Raw genomic sequence first — 23,444 nt, forward strand, 5'->3', positions numbered from 1 at the left:
CTTTTTGCTCAGTCACAACCTTTTGCAGATTAACAAGTTAAAGACATTCAAACACAACTACTTCAGAATGGACTGACTGTTGCACCTGAGAAAATACAGCAGTCATCCCCATGGAAATATCTCGGGGGGACTTTAACTGAGCAGTATGTTGCCCCTCAGAAACTGTCATTGAACATGTCACTTCATACTGTTCATGATGCTCAGCGATTGCTGGGGGATTTGCAATGCCTTAAACCTGTTGTGGGTATTCCTAATGAACTTTTACAACCCTTATGACCTTTGTTGAAAGGTACTGATCCTACAGCACCTATACAGGTCACCAGTGAACAACAAGAAGCTCTCAATAAAATAATGGACGGTATCCAGACAGGTGTTGTTCGTAGGCGAGATCCAGACTTGGACATCAACCTTACTGTATGGTTTCGACCTCAACATCTCATCGGTGCTTTAACACAGCAACAAAAGAAAACAGGGGAGATATGGGTACTAGCGTGGTTGTTGCCACCACTACAACAGAGACATACCTTAATTCAAAAAATTGAAATTTTAGCAGATTTAATAAAACAAAGGTAGAAGCGATTGTGACAAATTATGGGTGCAGATCCAGCTGTAATTCAGATACCAATAAAAAAGGACACTTTAGACTGGTATTTAATTCACAGCTCCACACTGCAAGAAGCATTGCTTGACAACAGCAGTGTGGTCAGTACTGAGGAGGTGCCTCGAATACCACTACGATGGATAGGCCAGCAGAATTGGATTGAAAAGCCCAAACGATCATTTGTGCTGTTACCAGGGGCATCAACGGTGTTCACTGATGCTGGAAAGAAATCTCCCACAGCTGCTGCTACATGGCAAAATTCAGAAGGACAATGGAATCATCACATTATTCCAGCTCAAAAGGAGGACACATTACAAACTCTGGAATTAGTCGCTGTTGTTTGGGTTTTGGTGAAGTTTAAGGGTCCTGTTAATGTGGTAACTGATTCTTTATATGTTGCAGGAGTGAGTGAACGTATTGAAAAAGCAGACATAAAGGAAGTAAAAAATCCTTGTTTATATGAACTGTTTTTGCAGCTTCAAAGAGCAGTAAAGTTGAGGACTGCTGCCTTTGCTATTATCCATATTTGTAGTCACAAATGGGATGTGGGTTTAGGAGAAAGAAATGCTAGGGCAAACCGATTGGTCTATAAAGATCCAAAAACAGGACTGTGGGGAGGTCCCAGCAAGGTACTGTATTGGGGACGTGGTTATCTTTGTGTGTCTACCCCCACAGGGCCTGTCTGGGTGCCGAGCCGATGGACTAAACCTGCTGATCCCAGGGATTTACCTTCAGCTGATCCAGAAAATTCTGCAGATACTTCTCGCTCTCTACCATCAACATAGAGACGGGATCTGATGGACTCTCACATGCAAATCTTGTGTACAGTACCAGAGTGTGAATGTTATCCTTTTGTATGTTACATTTGTAAAGTGTGTAAAGAAAAGTGGTGGACACATTCTAAGTGGGGTCGATCCCCAAGAGGGATTTGTACAGAGTGTTACAACTTTGAAAGAAATTTCACTGAGGTTGCATTACAGGAAGATGTGCAAACAGGACAATTTGAAAAGGATCTGATAGATGGTGAGAGATTTTTGCTTTTGTGATAAATCCAGAAAATTATTGTTATCATCCTAATACCCCTTTGCCGTATATTATTGAAATAACCACAATACACTGTCATAAAACACTTACACAGGTCAGGTGTGATATTCCAGGGGTAAAAAATAAAAATTGGGAGCAATTCTTAAAACGGCAGTCTCGAGAGAAAGGGTCTTTCCCTGAAAGTTATCCCTGCTGCTGAGAAGATGGAACAGCCCGTGGTTCGAAGCAACTGAATCGACGGGCAAGGCAGAGGGGTAACAGAAAAGGGAAGCAAGATCTCACATGGGATCCAGCCAAGATGCTGGCTGAACTGCCACAATCTTTTTAAGGTTCTTAAAGGACTACCTCTGATCAGGTTGTTATGGTGGTTTACCATGATAAAGGGAAATGAAGGGTTTTTGATTGACATGGAAGAGAGACAAAATACGTGGGTAACGTGGGCTAATCAAACTAGACAGGATAATTTTTGCCTTTCAATGGCCACCCCTTCAGATCCTTTTCGAACTTGTTTAGTGGGCGCACCTTTAGATGATTCACTCAATGCCACAATGTTTAAAAAATGGACAAAGAATTGGAAAATGCCCAAGGAAGCAAACAAAACATTATGTGAAATTCCATCAGGTAGATTCACGATCAATATTTGTGACACAGGTTTAATCCCAGCAAATCCCATTGGTGCTCAAATTTGGTACATTGCTACAGGTTTAAATGTTACCGGGTCAGAGCCACGAGAGTTAAGACTGTTAGGCTCAGCCCCTAGCAATTATTGTTTAACTTTTGTCAATTGGGCTAGGAACAATCATGCAAAAAAGTCTCATGGGCCAAATGGTACAAATATTTCTCCACAAAATTTGCTGTATTTGCAGAATAATGATGCATACTGTGGCAATTGGTCTCACAAGGTAAATTCTAGCAGTTCACCTCTGCAATTACCACCTGGTATTTTTCTAATCTGTGGACATCGTGCATGGCAAGGACTGCCAGCAAACATTTATGGAGGGCCTTGTTATTTTGGGAAATTGACATTGTTTGCACCCACTATACAGCAACTATGAGGAGCCAATAGAACCAGGTTACGAACAAAGAGAAGTGTGTTCCAATTGGGGCCAGAATGCAAGGATCAGGTTGAACTTTGGGAACGTCCTACAGTGATTGTGTCATCTCTTTTTACACCTGGAGTATCTAGTGCTCAAGCCTTAACACAGTTACGACGACTGGCATGTTGGACAGGAAAACAGTTTAATATTACATCAAAGGTTTTGTCTGATTTGCTTTTGGATAGGAAGAGTGTTAGGCATGCTGTATTGCAGAATAGAGCTGCTATTGATTTTTTACTATTAGCACAGGGCCATGGCTGTGAAGACTTTGATGGAATGTGTTGCATGAATATTTCTGACCATTCAGTGTCTATTCATGCTCATCTCCGACAACTACAGAACAATATGAAAATATTAACCATGGAAACAAATCCATTAGAGGAATGGTTTCAATCCCTAGGTCTCACAGGATGGTTAAAATATTTGGCACAAATGGCAATTGTTGTTATATTGATCATTGTGATTGTGCTACTGTTTATTCCTTGCATACTGCAATGCTTGCAAAACATGATGAAAAGGGCTACTTCTACAGTTTTGTTAGTACAAAAAGAAAACAGGGGAATTGTAGAGGAATGGCTAGAGAGCAAAGGTCATGTTCCCATGCAGCAGTTAGCTGGGAAAGAATGAGACAATAGAGTACAGTTGGTGTGAGATGTTGCAAGGTCAGGAAGGCCTTAGTGATAACTGTTAACTGAGAACAGGACGCTGTGATCAGAAGAATGTGAATTCAGCATAGAAGAACAATCACAGGAATGTGGAATTAGGTGGAGTTGACCTTAAATAAAAATATCCAATAATGAGCTTGTTTTTACACTTTGTATGAGCCTAATTATTGATGCTATATAAGTGGTTTTAGAGTTACCAATAAATGAGACTTGCTGATCATTCATATTGAGTGCTGCATTTCTCCCGCCGAACTCATCATTTAGGTCCAAGTTCCAAACTGCAAATTTTTACACTCAAGACACAGTCATGAAGAACATGTATTTCAATTTTCTATTCCTTTAACTGCAGTGTAAAATATCTTAATATTGGAAAACATCCATAAAATCTCTCAAGGAAGGCAGCTAATGGATCCTTTTCACTAGCACGTGAACAAACTAAGGAACTAAAATCAAAGCTGAGTTCTCTTTTTCAAAAGATCAGTTACCTCTTTCTTACTCCAGTGTTATAGAAGATTTTTCACTACACATTTGGGGGTAATTTTTATCTTTCATGTTTTTTGGGGTTTTTTTTGTTTGTTTGTTTGCTTTTGTTGTTTTTGTTGGTTTTTTTTACAGAAAACATGTCCTAGAAAAGGCATGTCCTTTGCTCCTGGTTCCCGTGTGGAGCAGCTCCCTTCCCGCTGGCTGAGCTGCTCAGGCAGAGCCCAGCAGCTCCTGGCCCTGCAGGGCTGAGGCTTTTCCCCGTTGCTGGGCACAGACTGATGGAGCAGCAGTGCTGAACACGGGCACACGCAGAGGGACCAGAGCAGCTGCCTTTGCCCACCTGAAGCTCCAAGGCCAAACTCTGAGCAGGCACGGCTGCAAGAGATTCGCAGGCTCCCTGTTGGCTCTGCTGCCCCACTTGTGCCCGGCCCAGCTCTGCGGGAGGCAGAGGGAGAACAAGGGGCAGCTCCCTCCCAGCCCCAGCCCAGGGACCCCTCCAGCCCCGGGCCTTGGGGCACTGTCAGCACCCGCTGCTCCAGCCACGGCTTCTGCTGGCACTGACAGCAACAACCAAACTGGGGCTGGTCCCGAGGGAGCAGCAGCAGTGCCTGCATCTGATCCCTCAGTCTGGGGCAGCCCCCTGGCGGAACAGAGGGCACAGCAAGAGGGACAAAACCAGTCAAGGTCAGAGACTGGGAAGAGCCAGAGCTGGGAGCAGGAACAGCTGCTTCATTGAATCCTGGAGAAAGCTCTTGGCTGGGTCAAAGCACTGAAAGGTGTGAAGAGCAGAGAGGAGGCCACACCAAACAATGCTCCTGTTTTCACATTTCCCCTCTCCGTGTCCCAGAAGGAATTGAATGAACTTATTCTTCTCTCCAAGTGGTCTCCTTCAGCTTGAGCAGCTCAGCACCGGGAACTGAAGGAGCTGAAGCCTCAGGCCACAAGAGCTGAGCAAGAGGGGGCTTTTGGACTAAAGTAATGCTGCTAAGTAATGGACCTAGCTGAATGCAGCAGATAGAATCCTGGTATTATAGAATCCATTCTGCTGGAAAAGACCTCTGAGCTCATCCAGTCCAGCCAGTCACCCAGCAGTGTCAAGCCCAGCACTAAACCTCGTTTCTGAAGTGCCAAGGTCTGCACAACAGGCCCTGAGTGAGGCCTGAACAACAGGCCCTGAGCCAAAGGTGATCTCTGAATGAACCTTCCAGCCAAAGGTTACCTGTCCATCTGCTCATTACTGAAATATTCATGGTCATGAACACTGTGATAGATGTATCCACTCATCAATGAAACATGGATTGACCTTTCTGTGTTTAGAAGCCAGACAAGGCCATGAAATCCCACATCTGGCCTTGTTTGGGGTGTATGGTCAGGGTCGACTCCCTTGGTTCCTCCTTGAGGCCTGGCCAGGCTTTGGCAGGGACGCAAGAGGAGGATGAAACCAGATGTTCCCACACCAGAAGTGCTGTCAGTTTGTTTATTCAGCACTATCAAAGCTGGGCCCTCTCTCACAGCGGGGTTGGAGCCTCACCTGTGGCTGGAGGCACCTGCAGGAATTCCCAGTGTCTGGAGTGGCTCTCCAGCCCTTGGCTGTGACAGCTTCCCCAGCTGATGGGTGGATCTGGGGATGGCAAAGTCTGAGGGGAACTGGTGCTGGATCTTTGTTAATCCCTGCAGGCAATCTTTGGCACTGATGATTGGATTCATTGCTGAGCTGCTCCTTTTGTCATCTTTTGCTGCTTGGAGCTGCAGTAAGTGACACTGATTCCTTCAGGTGGAGTTTGTGCCTTTGGTGCTGACTCTGCCCGCTGCTGAAACAAAACTGGCAAAGTCTAGCCAGATCACAACAAAATGTCACTTTTAACATGTAAATGTAAGGAATCAGTCCCATCTGTAATTCCCAGAAGGGAAGCTCTCCCCAGAGTTCGCTGGCTCTGGAGTGGGGCTGAGGTCGGAGCACCGTGCGAGCAGTGGGGCAGTCGGTTAAAAGAGGCTGAACCGCTGGATGTCTTAAAATGCATCCAAACATTGCATATGGGAAAATGAAAAGAACTCATGGGTTTGGGAAGACGAGGATGGATTTTGTTAACAGCACCAAGAGAAGGAACAATTGTTTTCGGAATGCTCCCACGTGGAGTGACAGAAGAAGACACTTAGTCTTTAGCTCAGGTTTGTTTGTCCAAGTAAAATAATAATAACAATAACAATAATAATAGTAATAACAACACAATAATATATATTTATATATATAACTAAAAATCAAAAATGTGAAATAATGCTGACAATTCCAATTTGTTACCTTTGGCTGCTCACTGTAACACTAAAATACCCTACAAAAAAGGACTAGCAAAGACCCAAATGTCAATGGTAAACATTGTGAATTGTATACAAGGAATAAAGGAGGAAGGGATAAAACTGGCAATTTTTATATGGTTTGGTGATGCTGTGATGTGGAATGCTTTGTCTGTTCCTGGGAAAAACACAGTCATTAAGACTGCTGCGTTTTTCATGTACCACACGATCTACAAGCTAGAGGATTGGTTGAACAATTGTTAAAAGAGCAGTTGATAAAACGGGGAGATGGGAACCTGTCCCGGTAGAGAACCCATCTCCCAGATGAGCTCCATGCCCTTAACAATGGGCCCACTGGGAAATGGAAACCCCTGGGTGTGCACGGCTGCACCCAATTTGCAAACACAGCCATGGACAGTGAGACTTGGACTGCCTGGGAAATTGTTCTGGGTGTGATGGCCCCTGCCAGGGCCACCCCAGAGGCTGCAGGGCTGGACCTTCATGCACTGGAATTCATTAGGAGAAATCAGAAGCAAATGAGAGTTTACAATACAGGAATAAGAATTCAGATTCCTCCAGGACACTTTGGTTTGATAACTGCTCACTGGAGCTTGGCCTTGCAAAGGGCTCATGTCACGGGAGGAGGAATTGATGCAGATTATCAAGGAGAAATTGAAGTAAGTCTGTTAAACAATAGTGAACAAGATTTGATTGTTCAACCCCATGACAAGGTAGAAGAAATATTGATATCGCAATTGAAAAAATAATTGTGAAGAAAGAATATCCACTTCAAATTGCCTCCATTTGTGGATAAAAAGAGTTTGGACCCAGCAGTCCTAATAAAGGAGCCAGAGTGTGGGTCCAGAGGCCAAATGGCCCTCCCAAGCCAGCTGAAGGAACAGCTCTGGGCAAAGACTACACTGTTTGAATCCTGAGACCTGGGCAGGAACAATGGGAGTATGTCCCTGCAGCCAAGTGTTCTCTGCCAGAACAAGTCGATGGGATGGGATATTGTTTTACAGACCCTGCCAGACCAAATCTCCCTGTTTGCCCCAACGGCCCCTTTGGAGAATGCTCAGATCCACGGGGCTCCATGTGAAGGCTGATGTGACCCTGAGGGACTTCCACACCAATTCCAGCCAGGAGCCTGGCTGTCCCGCAGGGACTGGGACCCGGCACCTCTCCAGCCGAAGGGAAAAGGACCCCAGCAAGCCTTGTTAGCCACAGACAGCGCGGTAAAGCTGAACAGCAAAGGACCTTGGGGACATTATTCTGGAATTCAAAAGGTGCCAGCTCCATGGACAACAGAATTATTGTTCCTAACGTGAATGAGGGTGAGGAAAAAGGATGAGTAAGCTTGTGATGGTAAAGCACAGAAATCCTTTCACATTGTGGCCTCCAACTAGAACAGGGCTTGGTTTCTCCGGAAGGGAAATCTCAGTCAATCCTGTAAAACTGATAATTGCATTCCTGTGTTCCACAGCACAGTTTTCTGTCAGTGTCCCTGCACTGGATCCGTTACAAGTCAGAGCCCATTGACAGAGTTTTGGCCACCCCACAGGGTGAGCCCTCCGAGGGAACCCCATTCCTCCCAACCTGAGCTGAGAACATACCCAGCAATTAGTTACATTGAGTATTTTGGCTACTTTGATCTTTAAATTTTCAAAATAATTTTGATTACTAATGCCTTGATTAAACTTCAGAGGTGTTTCTGGCAAACAAAGATCCTGGCTGACTCTCAAGATACAACTTACAGGTGTTGGGGGTTAGGTGTCCTTTATTTTCTATTTAGTTCTGGCTTGCCTGTGGAATTTTTACTCATGACTTGCAGGGAAAACTTAACTGCGGGTACCTGGTGGGTGCTTGAGGAAAGACAAAGAGTTTGGCTGGGCCCAGGGGGGGAAGGGGGCAGGAAAAGGGGAGGGTGGGGACAGTTTGGTGGCTTCTTCAGTTTCGGAGAAGAACACTTTGGGTGCAGAGCTGTTGTGGTGGGGAGAAGGGAATTTCGCCATCACCCAGATGGAGCTGCTGCTTCTTCTCCTTCTTCCCTCTTCATTGGTGGCCTCGCACCCCCTGTCCTGCCGGGACGTGTGGCAGTGCCAGCCACCGCCACGGAGCTGCTGATCCACCTCAGCCACTGGCCCGGGATCTCAGCTCATCCCTGCTGTTCCAGCTGAGTGTTCCTCAGAGCCCTGCAGGAGCACCAGCACTGACTGCCAACCCGAGGGGGTTTGTGAAACAAAGCCTCTCCTCCATCCTTTCCCGTCTCAGCCCAGAAAGCTGTCACGGGGTCCCTGACTCTGTTTTCTTGCTAACGCTGTAGTTATTGTTGTTTGTTTGCCTGGTTATAAATATTAGTAAAAACTGTTATTCCTATCCCCAGATCTCTGCCTGAGAGCCCCTTGATTTCAAGATTATCATAATTTGGAGGGAGGGGGTCTACATTTTTCATTCCAAGGGAGGCTCCTGCCCTCCCTAGCAGACACCTGTCTCTCAACACCGAGACATTTCCATGAGTAAATTTTACAAAGTTTTCAATAAAATTCTTATTGATAAATCAGGCTCCATTTCATTTCTAACAAGCTGTTCCTAAAGATCCCATCAGGCTGTCTTAGACACTTTGGGCAAGGGATTCCTTCCAAGCTGGGCCACTTGGGGGGGGGATGGGGGTGGCCCCAGGGCGGAGGGCAGGGTGTGCAAGGGCCCTTTGTGACACGCTGCAGCACGGTCACCGTGGGATGGTGGCAACGGGAGCAGATGTCAAAGGGCCCTTTGTGACACGTGCTGACATAGGAGCTGGCGGTGACAGGGCCACGCCACAGTGCTCGGTGCACGCGACGGGTCAGGACGCGCCAGAGCGGTGCTGTGAGGAGCCCCCGCACAGCGCACTCCTTTGTGTCGGACCTGGAGCTTTTCTGAAGCACTATTACTACAGGTGACCTCGAGGCCAGACCACAGGTCTTGCTGACCTGTGGCCTTGCTGAGCCTTCCTTCTTAAGGTTCTCTTGAGGGCAGACCGTGGGACTTGGTGACCCGGAGCTTTTCTGACGTGTCGCCCATCCCTGCAGTCTCTGCCCTTGAGACCAGACCACAATCCCTGTGGAGGAGCCTCCTGTCCTTGTGGCACGAGCCCTCAAGACCCAAGTGCAGGACTCGCTGTCTTGCAATCTTGCCAGGACTTGAGTCTTGCAGGTGCCTTCCAGGCACGACTGCAGGACTTGCTGACTCTGAGCTTTTCCGAGCCATCTCTCCTGCAAGCAGCCATAAATCCAGTCACTGCCATGGAGCAGCGACCCCCAAGAGTGCCCAAGTTGGCCTGGCTTGAGGAGGAGGAAGAAGAAGGCTCTGGAGCTGTCCTGGCACAGGAGTCTGAAGAGGTGCAGGAGTTCCAGGCACCACAGGAGGGTGAGTTGCAGAGCTCGGCCTTAGGGCTAGTGCCTGTTGCCAGCTTGGCCCCATCCCATTCCATGCCATGCCATCCCCTGGTGCTGTTCCTATGGAAAGGATTGGAGAGTCTGGAAGATTTGGAGCAGCGACCCCCAAGAGTGCCCAAACTGGCCTGGGTGGAGGAGGAGGAAGAGGAGGTCGAGGAAGAAGGTCCTGGAGCTGCCCCAGCACCAGAGACCGAAGAGGTGCAACAGTTGCAGCCGCTGGAGGAGGGTGAGTGGCAGAGCTGGGCCACAGGGCTGGTGCCTGCGGCCATCTTGGCCCCATCCCATCCCATTGCATCCCATCTCATCCCATCCCACACTGTCCTGTGGAGACACACCCATGGACAGCACAAAAAAGGGGCTGGGGCTGCCCCCGCAGCAGTGGCCGTGCTGCATCCCCTGGGGCATCCCGGGACTGTCCCTGCCTGGGGAACGCAGGGCTGGGCTGTGCTCTCCGGCCTCTCCCGCAGCCCCTCAGCTCTGGCTGCTCTTTGCCAGATGCAGCCATGGACGGCACACAAGAGCAGGACACCGCCCGTGGCCGCTTCCGCAGAGCAGCGCAGGTACCTGCAGCCATCCCCACCTGCGCTGGGCCTGCTGGCACTGCTCAGCCCAGCACCGCACTTGCAGCACTCCATGCAACTTCCCTGCCTTCCTGCCCTTCTCCTACAGTTTCTTTACCAATACATCAAGAGAATTGGCAAGGAAGACACCAGACCTATGGACACTGAGGTCAAGACATCCTCAGAGGTCTTGGTAGAACAGAGCAGCGCTGCCCAGCTGGATCTGCTTGTAGAGACGGCTCTTTTCAATCCAGAGCAAGTAAGCAGCCTGTGGCCAGCCTTTGATCCTCCAGCAATTGCTTGGCTTTCCCAAGCCACGCCTGCTGCTCACTTGGAGCTTTTAAGGCCATGGCAGCGTGCTGGAAGAGAAGCACTTGTCTGAGGAAGAAGCTGGGCACATTGCTGACTCCCTCTGCTGGCATTCCAAGTCTCCCTGTGCCTTCTCCAGGTGCCCGGCGTGGTGAGGTACATCCACCAGTGGCTCATGGCCAATGAGGCTGCTGAGCACAGGATGGACTGGGCCCTGATGCAAGTGGCCGAGGCAGAGCCCGATGATGTGGCCATCACTCTCCTGCGGGTGGCCCCAACGTGTGACAGGTATGGGGCCCAGCTGCCCCGAGGCCTCAGGGCTCCCCAGCCCATCACCCTGTACAGCCCAGCCCAGGGCTGTGAGCAACACAGAGTTCCAGGGCCCTCTGGCTGCTCCCTTTGCCAGCCCTGCTACAAAGTCGGCCCCCGAGCCTGCTGCCGTGCTGCCAGCCTGCCCCTCAGGGGCCTGTCCCCACAGGGCTGGGCTGCCTGGCTGCTGCTGCCGCTCAGGGCCAGTGGGCACAGGCAGAGCTGGCGGCCAGCTCAGCTCCCCACTGCTGCCCAGCCCACGGTGCTGTGTCTGACCCCGCAGAGCTGCTATGGCCATGTGGACGACCATCTTGCTCTCGCCCTGGATTTCAGAGGAAGTGACACCGCTCCTCATCAATGTGGTGGGGAGCTGGCCGCAGAAAAACCTGGGCACCTCTGATGGGGACAAGACGGCTGTCTTTTCCCTGACTGTGAGTTTCTGGAGCTGGCCTTTGCTCACCGCAAGGCCGGCCGCCTCTCCAGCAGCTCTGTTGCCTCCTTCCCCCACTGCATCTCCCTGCTTCAGGCACTGGCCACAAACCTGGCCTAGGGGCAGCTTCAGGGCCACCAGGCCCGCTGCTCCCCCTGCGTCTGCCCCGGCCTCTCCCTGCCACGCTCAGGCCCTGCCACACGGACGCCCCGGCACTGAGCGCTGTCTCGGGCTGCTTTGTCCTCTGCAGGCAACTCTGGTGATGTGGAAGATCCTCCAGGGGCCCTGTTGCCCACAGATCCTCACAGTCTATTTCCCCCGCCTCTTTGTGCATCTCCTCTTCCAAACATACTTCAGTACTTTGTATATGACAGAGGACGTCCATACCTTCTGGAAGGAATGCCAGGAGCAACACGGCCTCTCCACCAGCCCCAACAGGTATGCCACTCCTCCTGTCCCTGCCACTTCCCCAGCCTCACAGCCAGCGCTCCCAGCGTCACCTGGGCTTTGCTGTGCACACAGGTTTGCAGTGCAGACCCTGAAGGCCCTGCTCTGCAGTCTCCACTTGGAGCATGTGGTGGTGGCAATGGAACGCAAGCGTGGCTGGGACACGCTGCTCTGTGCTGACACCCACCACTATGCCATGGGTCTGCTGGCCAGGTGAGCCCCCCTTCTCCCCACTGCCTCTGACGTTTGTGCCCCCTGCCCGGGATGCCCCCCACAGTCCCCGTGGCCATGGGCCTGAGGACCTCGTCACCGAGGGATGGCCAAGGAGACTGCAAAAGGCTGTGAGAGGAGGGTGCCCAGGAGCAGCCACATCTCACGGGCCCAAATACCCTCACAGGGTGCTGGGGCAATAGGACAACTGTGTCAGTCATTCCTGGGAGAGGTTTTTTGCACCCTTGCTGAGACTCTTTCTGCCATTTTCTGCCTTCCAGGGTAATGCGCCGTGCATCCGCCCACTTGTGCAAAAGCATCTTAAGCTACCTGCTTGAGGTGCTCAGCAAACCGTTGCCACACTGGGATGTCTCTGCCATGGCATTCCTTGTGGAGGTGAGCCTGATGGCCAGCACTACCTCGCTCAGCTCCCTGCCAGCCCTGTCCCCTGGCATAGCCACAGCTGCCTGGGACGGCACCCGCGCCCTGTGCTACTGCCTGGGCCCAGCCCGGCACACTTCCAGGTTCCTGCCGGCCGGCTCCCCTCTCACTGCCCTGTGCCTTTCAGCTCCTAGATTGCCTGGACTTGAGTGACTGTGGTGACAGCCTAATGGAGATCTTGTATAAGTACCTGTGGTACAACTCCACAGAGATGCATCACCAGGTTCTCAGGGCTCTCCTCCTGCTAAAGGACCGTCCCTCCATGGTGAGAAGGGGGCAGCAGCTGAAGCCGTGTGGGCAGCATGAGGCTGGGCAATGCTGTCACTTGGCCTTGGCTGGCCTTTGCCTTGGGCGCTGAGGCAGCTCCTCGCAGCTCTCCTGCCTCCTGCTTCAGCTGCCCGAGTGCTTTGGGACAGCCCTTTGGCCTCTGGGCCCTGCGGCAGCTGCCCGGGCTTTCACACCCTTGTGTTCTGCACAGGCCGAAAGAATTCAGAGCCTGACAGGAAGACTAGTGCACCTCCTGTGGGACTTGGACAGTGACGTGGCCAGGATGAGCATTGCTCTCCTGAGCCATATTTTCCTGGATGAAGACACCCCAATATCCTGGCGCAGGGCCCTGCAGCTGGCTGAGCCGCTCCTGAAACTCCTGGACAATGTAAGGCTCTGTGCCCCAGCCACGGCCACTGCCTGCTGCCCGGACACTTTGTGCCCTGTGCATTTGCAGGCCTGCGCCAATGTGGGCCACAAGAAGCCAATGATGAGGTCATTTTTCCTTCCTTCCTTTCATACAGCCCCATAGCCAGGTGCAGCTGCTCTCCATGTCTCTCCTTCGAAGAATGATGTCGTCGGCAGAAGAAGAAGGAAGAAAGCCCCTGAAGGAACGAGTGTACCAGAGCCTGCTCCCACTCTTTTTCCACTGCCAAGATGAGAATCGGCATGTGGCAGAGGTGAGGACTCCTGGGCTGCTGCTGCGCCTTGGCACGGGGCTCAGCTGCCTCCTGCCCTGACGCAGGCTTGCAGGCTGCAGCCTCCTCCAGCCCTTGGCACTGGGACACTCCTGTGCCCTGCCTTGTGGGGCCATTTGCGGCTCTCTGCTGCTCCCCAGGCCTCTCGGACAACGCTCCTTCGCGCGGCTGGCTTTCTGAAGAGGACAGACCTGGAAAAAGCTGTCAGGAAGGAGAAACTGTGGAAGTTTGCCAAGCTCGTGGTAAGGGCGGGCTGCAAGTGCCAGCCAAAGGCTAGAGAAGCCCCCTGGCCCCGGTGCTCAGTGTGTGGGGCTGGCAGCTGTGCCCCTGCCCACTGCTGCACCCGGGGGCCGCACGGCTTCTCAGGGCCGGCCGGGCACGGGAGGCCGGGACTGGCCGCAGGCAGCAGCGCCCGGCCGAGGGGCAGAGCCCGCGCCAAGCCTTCCCTCCTGCCGCTCTCTCCAGCTGGCAGACCACAGGATCCCCTTGGCCCAGCACCTGCGCCGGGCCCTGCAGTACCTGCAGGACCCACAGGAGACCCTGCGAGCGGCGGCCATCAGGGTCATCGGTGAGTTCCGAGCCCGGGCTCCCTCCCCGCCCCGCCGCAGCTCGGCCCCAGCCCCGGCTGCTGCCCCGGCAGCGGCACCTGGGCCCGGCGCCCTGGAGTCCCGACTGCCCTCGGGGCTGCTGCTGCCGGCCTCTGGCAGCCGTGCCCTTGGGCTGGGTCAGGATGCGGCAAGGGCCCGGGCTGAGCCCTGCCGGGGCAGGAGGCCGTGTGGCCGCAGGGCTGGCAGCGCCGCTGGCAGGGAGCTGTGCTGCTGGGACCCTGACAGGCTCTGTGTTCTCAGGGATGGCCGGGGAGCAGCTGAGGGGGCAGCACGCAGAGCTCCAGGTCTTGTGCAGAGGTGAGCCACGGCAGCGGGCTGACAGTGGTGGCTGTTGGGGGCAGCTGCAAGCCCTGGCCAGGCTGTGGAGGGCTCTGCTCCCTGTGCCGATGAGGGGCGGCGTGGGCAGAGCACAGCGAGATTTCAGGGCCACGTGGGGCATTTGTGGCCAGCAGGTTCGGGCTGACCCCCTTGGTCCCTGCTCCCTCCTGGCCAAGGCAAGAGCCGGCTGGCATGGCCCTGGCAGGGGGCTCTCGCTGGGCCCCCACAGCTCTGGGATCTGACCGTGGCTCTGTTTGTCTCTCTTGCAGCCCTCGAACGCCTGACGGAGGACAGAAGCGGTGCCGTGTCAGATCTGGCACTTGAAACGCTGTATGTCCTCCGGGCCATCCAGAGTGCCCGTTACTCCATTCTCCAGAGGATGCAAGACCAAATCCTCAGGGCATGGAGGACACGGCCTCGTCTGTCGGGCCTGGGCTGGCTGCGCTGCTGGAGGTGTACTCAGAGCTGACCTGAGAGGCTCTGTCTTCTGGGGCCACATGGGCCAGCCAGGATTTTTTTTTTCATAAGGGTTGTTCTTTTCCTTTTTTCTCTTCTTTTTACTATGTAAATAATGTAGGATATGTTAGGGCTGAGAGGCTCTGTCTTCTGGGGCCACATGGGCCATCTGTTAGTTTTTGTTTCATAGAGATTGTTCTTTGTTTCGTTTCCATCTAGTATGTAAATAATATAGGATATGTTATAAACCACAAGAGTCCCAAGACCTTTCTTTGGCTGCCCAGGGTGTGCGGGGCATAGGGGAAGAGAGGGAAAAGGGTTCTTGTGTTCAGCAACCTGCCGGGGCATGCAGTGGTGCAGGGGAAATGGCCAGAAGCCCCTTGGCCTTTGGTGGTTGTGCTGAAGCCACAAGCCCTGTGGCAGGCAGGAAGCGCCATCTGTGTCCTGCTGCCCGTGTGTTGCTGCCGTGATGGCTGAGGAGCTGCTGGAGCTCCTGTGGGGCTGCGGCGCTGCTGCCGGGCCAGGCTGGGGGAGCCCCTGAGGGCACGGGGTGCTGAGAGGCCGTGAAGGGATGAGGGGCTGCGGAGGCCCAGACGGGACAAGGCAGTGGGAAGGCACGAGGGGGATGTGTGAGGGAGTGGGTGGCAGGAGGTTCCAAGGGGACAGAAGGCCCTGGAGGAGCCGGGGTGGTGGGAAGCCCTGAGGAATTGGGTGTCAGAGGCCATAAGCAGCCCCCGGGCAGCCGCCTGGTCCCTGACACCCGGCTGCTCCGGTGCTGTCCCAAAATGTCCCCCAGGCCTGCAGCAGAAGGCCTGGAGGCTGGCACACCACCCCAGCGGGAGGGTGGGGACAGCCCGAGGTGCCCAGGCTGGGCTGGCTGGGGACATGGAGGGCAGGGGGGTGCTGACAGGCCACGGCCACTGGGTGCCTCCAGGAAGGGGCAGTGGGCAGAGGCAGGGCTGGCGGCCAGCCCGGGCCCTCGCGGCTGCCCAGGCCACGCTGCTGTGACTGAGGCCCCCCTGACACAGAGCTCGGGGCCCACAGAGCTGCTGCCACCATGGGGAGGGTGGCGATGTCTCCTCCAGCAGGGCTGCCCAGTGGCTGCTGCCCAAGCGGCTCTGGAGCCCACAGAAACAGCAGCAGAGTGTGCCCAGGATCAGCAGCAGCCCCAACGTCGGCACCTGCGCACTGAGGCGTCCGCAGCAGCCGGGTGCCAAACAGGGGGAGGCTTTGGGCACAATTGCCTTTGCTTTGGCAAAAGGCTTCAGCAGAGTTGGCCACAATGGCTTTCTCTTCACTTGCAGCCTTACAACAACGCTTGCCAGCTTCAGCTGCAGCCTGTGCCTGTGACTGACTTGGATGGCCGTGCTTGAGGGCGAGCTCGCCTTCCACACTCAGGTGTCCCAAGGCAGCGGCATTGGCACCATCCTGAGTGAGAGAGAGAGAGAGAGAGAGAGAGAGAGAGAGAGTCTGATGGGGCAGCTGCCCTCCCTCTCATCTGTCCAGGCACCTTAAAGACACATGAAACCAAATCCTGGACTTGCTTGGAACAAAGGAAGAAGCAGCATGTGCTGAAAAAAAGCAGCGACTTACACGGCTCAGTTTTGCTCTCCACTTGGGCAATCCCAGAATCCCGGAGCACTTGGTGTTGCAAAGTATCATCAACATCATCCAGTCTCCAAGCACCCTGCCATGGGCACAGGTGGTGTGCAGGCACAGGTGTCACTAGAATTGGGAGAACACTTTTCCATGTTGACCTTTTCCTCTCCTGGATTTCAAGCAGAGATGAAAACATCATCTGGTGAATGACAGGTGAATAGTGTAGCTCACAGAACTAGGAGTAGGAGTCTCCAGTGGCCCATGGTGTGTCCATTTAACCATTGTTAGATTGTCCAGTTGGAGCTCAGCGCGGTGCAGCCCGGGCACAGGCACCACGCTGGTCCATTTCAGCATCCCAAAGTCTTGGTGGCTCCCTGTGCACCCATTGTCTCCTGAATCCATTCTTGAATTCCCAGTTACTGCTGTGCTGGACATGAGAACACAGGAGCAGCTTGTTTGGCTCATTCTTGCCTTTGCTGCTCCTGCCTAAAGGAATCATCAGGACTATATGCTGATGGAATGGGATCGCCGAACAGCAGGGACTTTGTCTCTAGAGTCTAAAACTAAAACCTTGTCTGACTGTTCAGACACTCTAAAATCACGGGTGAGAATGACAGCTTTGGTATGGAAGAATCCTAGATATCATGACTTGTGATTTTTCTAGTCAAGGATTTGAATGCCAGTGTGGAAAGTACCAAAATATTCAAACTTGTTTTCATTGGCAACCCTTTTGAAATGGCATCAGCACACCTCCAGGGGACAGGGTATGACAGTGGGGACAGTACTTGGCAGCTCATGGCTTCAGATGTGGGAGGTAAATATTTTGCCTAGGTACACATTTAAGTTCAAGTTTTCCCAGGGTTTGGATTGACTGGTCATTGCAGGTAACTTTAATCAATGCAAAAGGATGTAAAAGCAGAGTTTCTGGAGAATGTGCACTAGGGAGGGAATAGGGAGAAAATCTTGAACACAGCCAGCAGGCTCTGGAAAAATTGATAAAAATTAAAATTAAAAATAGATGTAGCACTGTGACTGTTCAGACAGGACTCTTTGTGTCTGGAGGTGATCGTAAAACATTTTAAAATCTTAGGAAATTCGGGAACTCAGAAAGAAAGTTAGGCTTGGAAAGCTCAAGATGAGTAGGCCCTGGGAAATGTTAGGCCTTGTGCTTGCTAAAGATCATGTGAAACTGCACCTGTGTAATCAATATATGATAAATGACACAATTGTTAGATGAGATTAGATATAATTATTGTTTAAAGAACATGAGGAACAATGTTAGGGGGCTGGGGTGGGATCACAAGAAATTCATGCTTGGGTAAAAACAATGCATACAATAGAACAATGTAAGTTTAATAATTAATATGTAAGTTATATAATGATAGAGTATCAAACATGTTCAGCTCAAAAGCAAGATGGGTCAGATTTGGGTCTGTGTACCCCTGACACCCAGAGCTCTTCAATAAAACACCTTCATATAATCATTGTGTGATGATGTGTGTTCCTGAACTCTAACATTTTGGTGACCCAGATGGGACCTTGTGAGTGCTGCTGAGCAAGCTCGCGACCCGATCCTGCTCCAGCCGGCACCGAGGGATTCTCGGGGAGCCCATCGGCCGCGACCGTCTGTGCTGCTCACAGCGTCCCCAGGAGAAGAGGTAAGGTGCTTTCACTTTGGTTTGGGTGCCTGCCAATAAGACGCAGCAAAAGCTGCACTTGGTTGGGCTAAAGGAATTCCTGTTGGGATTGCCTGGGCGCCGTCCGTCAGACGACTGCGAAAGCGTTGCAGGTTCGGCATTTGTGGTGTATTGTAGTTGTGACATGGAGAAGCTTAAAGGGGTTTTGGGCAGCATTGCTCTCATAGCAGGTACTTCTCCTTTGGGGTGCTTATTAGCACATTGGAAACAAGGTCACTTTGGGGAAGAATTACATAAGGCTGAATTGATTTTGGTGAGATCTCCCCACGGAAAAAGACCCCTGTGACACTGTCTCATCTGTTGGTAGCTATAACCTCTCTCTTTCTTTACTTTGTTTTCTTTCTCCTCTCTCTCTCTCTCACTCCCTCTCCTCTATCACATAACACTTGTTATCACTAAAATAAATGTACATTATTGCTGTTGTGATTTCAACTGAAATCCCTTTGTGTCCTTTTTGCCCTCTGAGATCAAAGAAACTTCTCGCGACTCCCACTGGCGTTAGCGAATCGTGACATTTAAACTGGAGTCACGGACAGGATTTGTGACAGACAGAAGGGGCTGCAGGTTTGTTGTGCAGTCTGTATTAGGGGAAAGATGTTTTGCTCCAGCCGCACCCAGCCCGACACTCCCAAGAGAGTGAGCGGTGTCTAGAAAGCAAGGGGGGCAACTCGAATTTCCCACAAACTGCACACGCCGAGGTGAAAAGCACCCCACACTCACTTGAGGGCTCTGTCTGCAGAATTTCACAAAAGATCTCTTAGTGCAAAAGGGTGGGAATGTTTTTGTTGTTGTTGTGTGTATGAATTTTGAGTGCTTGGTGTAGTGAAGAGACAATCAGAATTTTAAACTGAAAGAGTGCCTCCCGAGCAGATTTGGTCTTTTTACCCACACAGGGAAGCAAAAAGCAGTGTGTGTGTGTGTGTGTGTGTGTGTGTGTGTGTGTGTATAATTGAAGTTTATACCTCCCTGTAGTGGTTTTCCCTTTGTAAAAATGACTGAAAATGGCAGTGCAGAAGTTAAAGCTGCATTTTATGCTCTGTTAGCAAAACACAATGCCAGACCTTCTCCGGGAGGGGAAAAGTGGGCGCTTAGTTCCTGGTTTAATTTGGAAAATGTGATTGATAGAGTGTGTTCTTTACTAGGTGAAAGAAAATTTAAAATGGGCAAAAATCAAACTATACTCTGCTCAGTTTTGGGAGCTTGTTTTACAGCAGCTCTAAAAACTGGCTTTAAGCAAAGAAGTGAGGAAAGAACTAGAATAGACTCCTTCTAAAACCTAGTTGAAATTTTGCAAAAACAATTCAATGAAGAAAAGAGTAAGATCCATCTGTTGCGAGCAGCCCTCCATGATGAAAATTCAAAAATGCTGACTCACTAAAAGAAACAGAAGAGGGGGAAACCCCTCTCCTGAATCAAATTTACCCTCCAAAAGAGCTAATTCATTCCAGTAGAAATGATGGACCTGTAAAAATGGCAGAAGAAAAATCAGAGAAAGCAAAGGTGTTAGATGCATTGGTTCTCTTAAGGAAAACCCAGACAAGAGAAAAGAAATCTCTCACTGCCAGTATTGGTGGTCACTGGAGATAAAGAAGGGGGTCCCCAGCAAGGTAATAGATGGCTTCTCACTTCAAAGTTGAGTGAAGTTGTTTCTAATTGGCACTGTCCCAAGTTCATTGTATGGAATGCCCCATTGGATAACCCAGCACAGCTCCACAGGCTCTGGGCTGTGAGCCAAAGCCGTCTCCTTCTCAGCTTCTGGGAGTGGAGCCCAAAGAGCCTCAGAATCAGGGAAACTGGGAACTCTGCCTCTCATGGGTGAGCAGAGAGGCAGAGGTTGCTTTTATTTCAAATGCTCACTAGAAATAACAAAACTGGAGACATACTGATTACAGCAATAGTGTGTAGAGAATATTTGAACAGAAGGTGGGCATGATATTTTAGTAAAGGCCTGTCTGCACAAACCAGCCTTTGGTATAAGTTGTGATATTAAAGGCTCATGTCCTTGAAACTTTCCTGAAGCAGAGAGAATGAAGCAAAACAATATCCTTGTGTATAAGAGAAAAAATGTAAACCTGTGTGGATTAACCAAGAGTAACTTGCTTAGCCCGGGGACCCTGTAAAACCCTATAAAAGTGTGCTAAAGATAGAAATAAACAATGTTCTCCATACTTCTGTGAAGACTAGGCTGAATAGTCTGAGCGGTTTCTCAATAATAGTGGGTCCTATACATCCACTTTTTACTTTTGTAGTTAACACTGGAGCCCAAATTTCTGTGTTGACCAATAAGGACTGGTGCAGGATTTGAGAGCAATATATGGAATAACTAAAGATATTTACCCAGTGGTAGCTAATCCTTGCTCATTGTTAACATCTATAAAAGAGAAAGAGAAATGGTTTACTGTACTTGATTTAAAAGATGCCTTTTTCTGCATACCCCTTGAGAAAGAAAGCAGGAAACTGTCTTTGAATGGGAAAATCCAGAAATAGGAAGGAAAACTCAGCTCACTTGGACACGACTCCCACAAGGATACAAGAACAGTCCAACCCTATTTGGAAGCCATCTGGGGAAGGCGCTGGAGATTTGGACTGAGAACAGGCAAGTACTGAGAAAACAATACCTGCTGTTACAGTATATTGATGGTGTACTGATAGCTACAGAAGAGAGAACAACCTGCATAAAGGTACCAATTGAAATTTGAAATCAGCTGGGAATGGGAGGATATAAGGAGTCTAAAGAAAAGGCACAAATTGCCTGGCAGAGTGTGATTTCCCTGGGATGTGAAATCTCACCAGGGCAATGTAAGCTGGGTACTAATTGTATTCAAGCTATTTGTGCTATTCCAGAACCCCAGAACGTGCATGAGCTGCGAGTCTTCCTTGGGATGACAGGGTGGTGCTGCCTGTGGATCATGGACTATGGACTAATTGCAAAAGCCCTGGATGAGGGGGATGAGTGCTGCGGAAAGAAAGAAGACTGCTGTCTTCTCAAGGCACACACATTAAACATCAAGATGCAGTCCTGCAATTGATAAAAGCAATACAAAACCTGAACAAGTAGCAATTATGCACTGCAAAGGATACCAATCAGGAAACTCCAAAATTTGTGAAGAAAATGGAAAAGCCGACGGGACAGCTCGACAGATTGCTCGAGAAGTGCAAAGAACAATGGCATTGATATCTTTAAAAGTTAATGTATCTCAATTTAATTTGCCTCCAAAACATAAATATTCAATAGAAGATGAGAAATTGGGGCATTTGCTAAATGTTTTGAGTTTTGAGACAATTTAGGGAATTTTGTGGGATTTTAATGGAATTTTGTGGGAAATTGAGATTTAGGGAATTTCGTGTGATTTTTCTTGAATTTTGTGGACCTTTGTGTAGATTTTGTTGGATGTTTCTGGAATTTGTTAAAGTTTTGAGGAGATTTAGGGAATTTTGTGGGATTTTTCATGAATTTTTTTTTATATTTGAGGACATTTTGTAGGATGTTGCTGGAATTTGGTAGGGTTTTGAAAAAACTTAGGGATTTTTGTGAGATTTTCTGGGATTTTGAGGTAACTTGAAGAATTTTGAGGGAATTTTCTTAGATTTTCTGTGAATTGATGGAGATTTTGTGGGATGTTTCAGGAATTTCGTTGGGTTTTGAGAAGATTTAGGGAATTTTGTGGGATTTCTCTGGAAATTTGAGGTGCTTATCATAAATTTTGTGGGATTTTTCTTAAATTTTGTGGACATTTGTTGAGATTTTGTGAGATGGTTCTGGAATTTTGTGGGATATTGAGGAAATTTAGTGATTTTTGAGGGATTTTTCTTGAATGATGTGGACATTCGTGGAGATTTTGTGGGATGTTGCAGGAATTTGGTAGAAATTTGAGAAGATTTAGGGAATTGTGTGGGGCTTTTCCAGAATTTTGTGGGATTTTTCTTTGATAATGTGAAAATTGGTGGAGATTTTGTGAGACGTCTCTGGAATTTTGTAATGTTTGGAGAAGATTTAGGGAATTTTGTGGCATTTTTCTGCAATTTTGTGGAATTTCTCTAGAATTTTCTGTGATATTGAAGAGATTTTGTGGGATGTTTCTGGAATTTTGTGGGATTTTTCTAGGATTTGGAGGAGACTTGAAGAATTTTGTGGGATTTTTGTGGAGATTTTGTGGAAATTGGTGGAGATTTTGTGAGATGTTGCAGGAATTTGGTTGGATTTTGAGAAGATTCAGGGAATTTTGTGGGATGTTGCTGGAATTTTGTGGAATTTCTCTAGAATTTTGTGGGATATTGAGGAGATTTTGTGGGATTTTGTGGGATGTTTGTGGGATTTTGAGGAGACTTGAAGAATTATGGGGGAATTTTTTTAGATTTTCTAGACATTTGTGGAGATTTTGTGGGATATTGCAGGAATATGGTTGGGTTTTGAGTAAATTTGGGGAATTTTTGAGATTTTTCTGCAATTTTGTGGGATTTTGTGGGATGTTTGTGGGATTTTGAGGAGACTTGAAGAATTTTGAGGGATTTTTCTTGAATTTTGTGGACATTTGTGGAGATTTTGTGGGATGTTGCTGGAGTTTGGTCAGGTTTTGAGAAGATTGAAGGAATTTTGTAACATTTTCCTGGAATTTTGAGGATTTCTCTTGAATTTTGTGGGATTTCGAGGAGACTTGAAGAATTTTGAGGGAATTTTCTTAGATTTGGTGGAAATTTGTAGACATTTTGTGAGATGTCTGTGGAATTTTATAATGTTTGGAGAAGGTTTAGGGAATTTTGTGGGATTTTTTTAGAATTTTGAGGAGGTTTTCAAGAATTTTGTGGCAGTTTTCTTGAATTTTGTGGAAATTGGTGGAGACCTGAAGAATTTTGAGGGAATTTTCCTAGATTTTGTGGAAATGTGTGGAGATTTTTTGAGATGTCTGGTATTTTGTAATGTTTTGGGAAGATTGTGGGAATTGTGTGGGATTTTTCTGGAATTTTGAGAGGCTTTCAAGAATTTTGTGGGAGTTTTCTTGAATTTTGTGGCAATTTGTTGAGATTTTTGTGAGATGGTTCTGGAATTTTGTGGGATATTGAGGAAATTTAGTGATTTTAGTGGGATTTTTTCTTGAATTTTGTGGACATTCGTGGAGATTTTGTGAGATGTTGCAGGAATTTGGGAGGGTTTTGAGAAGATTTAGGGAATTGTGTGGGGCTTTTCCAGAATTTTGTGCGATTTGGAGGAGACTTGAAGAATTTTGAGGGATTTTTCTTAGATTTTTCTGGAAATTGTTGGAGATTTTGTGAGATGTTGCAGGAATTTGGTTGTGTTTTGAGAAGATTGAGGGAATTTTGTGGGATTTTTCCTGGAATTTTGTGGAATTTCTCTAGAATTTTGTGGGATATTGAGGAGATTTTGTGAGATGTTTGTGGGATTTTGAGAAGATTGAGGGAATTTTGAGGTATTTTTCTTGAATTTTGTGGCAATTTGTGGACATTTTGTGGGATGTGGCTG

The 23,444-nt window shown here is 49.3% G+C and overlaps 1 protein-coding gene across 1 annotated transcript; it reads left to right on the top strand.

The window, feature by feature from the left end:
- Positions 1 to 9,000: 9,000 nt before the first annotated feature.
- Positions 9,001 to 14,920, top strand: LOC147646200 (maestro heat-like repeat-containing protein family member 7). The gene is made up of 16 exons (XM_086873781.1): positions 9,001 to 9,587; positions 9,687 to 9,842; positions 10,112 to 10,176; positions 10,286 to 10,435; positions 10,625 to 10,773; positions 11,078 to 11,225; positions 11,475 to 11,662; positions 11,747 to 11,884; positions 12,163 to 12,277; positions 12,450 to 12,587; positions 12,801 to 12,977; positions 13,114 to 13,269; positions 13,428 to 13,529; positions 13,753 to 13,855; positions 14,136 to 14,192; positions 14,483 to 14,920. Exons 1-16 carry the CDS (start codon positions 9,464 to 9,466, stop codon positions 14,680 to 14,682), a joined length of 2,166 nt encoding a protein of 721 aa, XP_086729907.1. The 5' UTR covers positions 9,001 to 9,463; the 3' UTR covers positions 14,683 to 14,920.
- Positions 14,921 to 23,444: the final 8,524 nt, after the last annotated feature.

The sequence above is a fragment of the Cyanistes caeruleus genome, unplaced genomic scaffold (assembly GCF_971803275.1).
Source record: "Cyanistes caeruleus unplaced genomic scaffold, bCyaCae1.hap1.1 HAP1_SCAFFOLD_110, whole genome shotgun sequence".
NCBI classification, from domain to species: Eukaryota; Metazoa; Chordata; class Aves; order Passeriformes; family Paridae; genus Cyanistes; species Cyanistes caeruleus.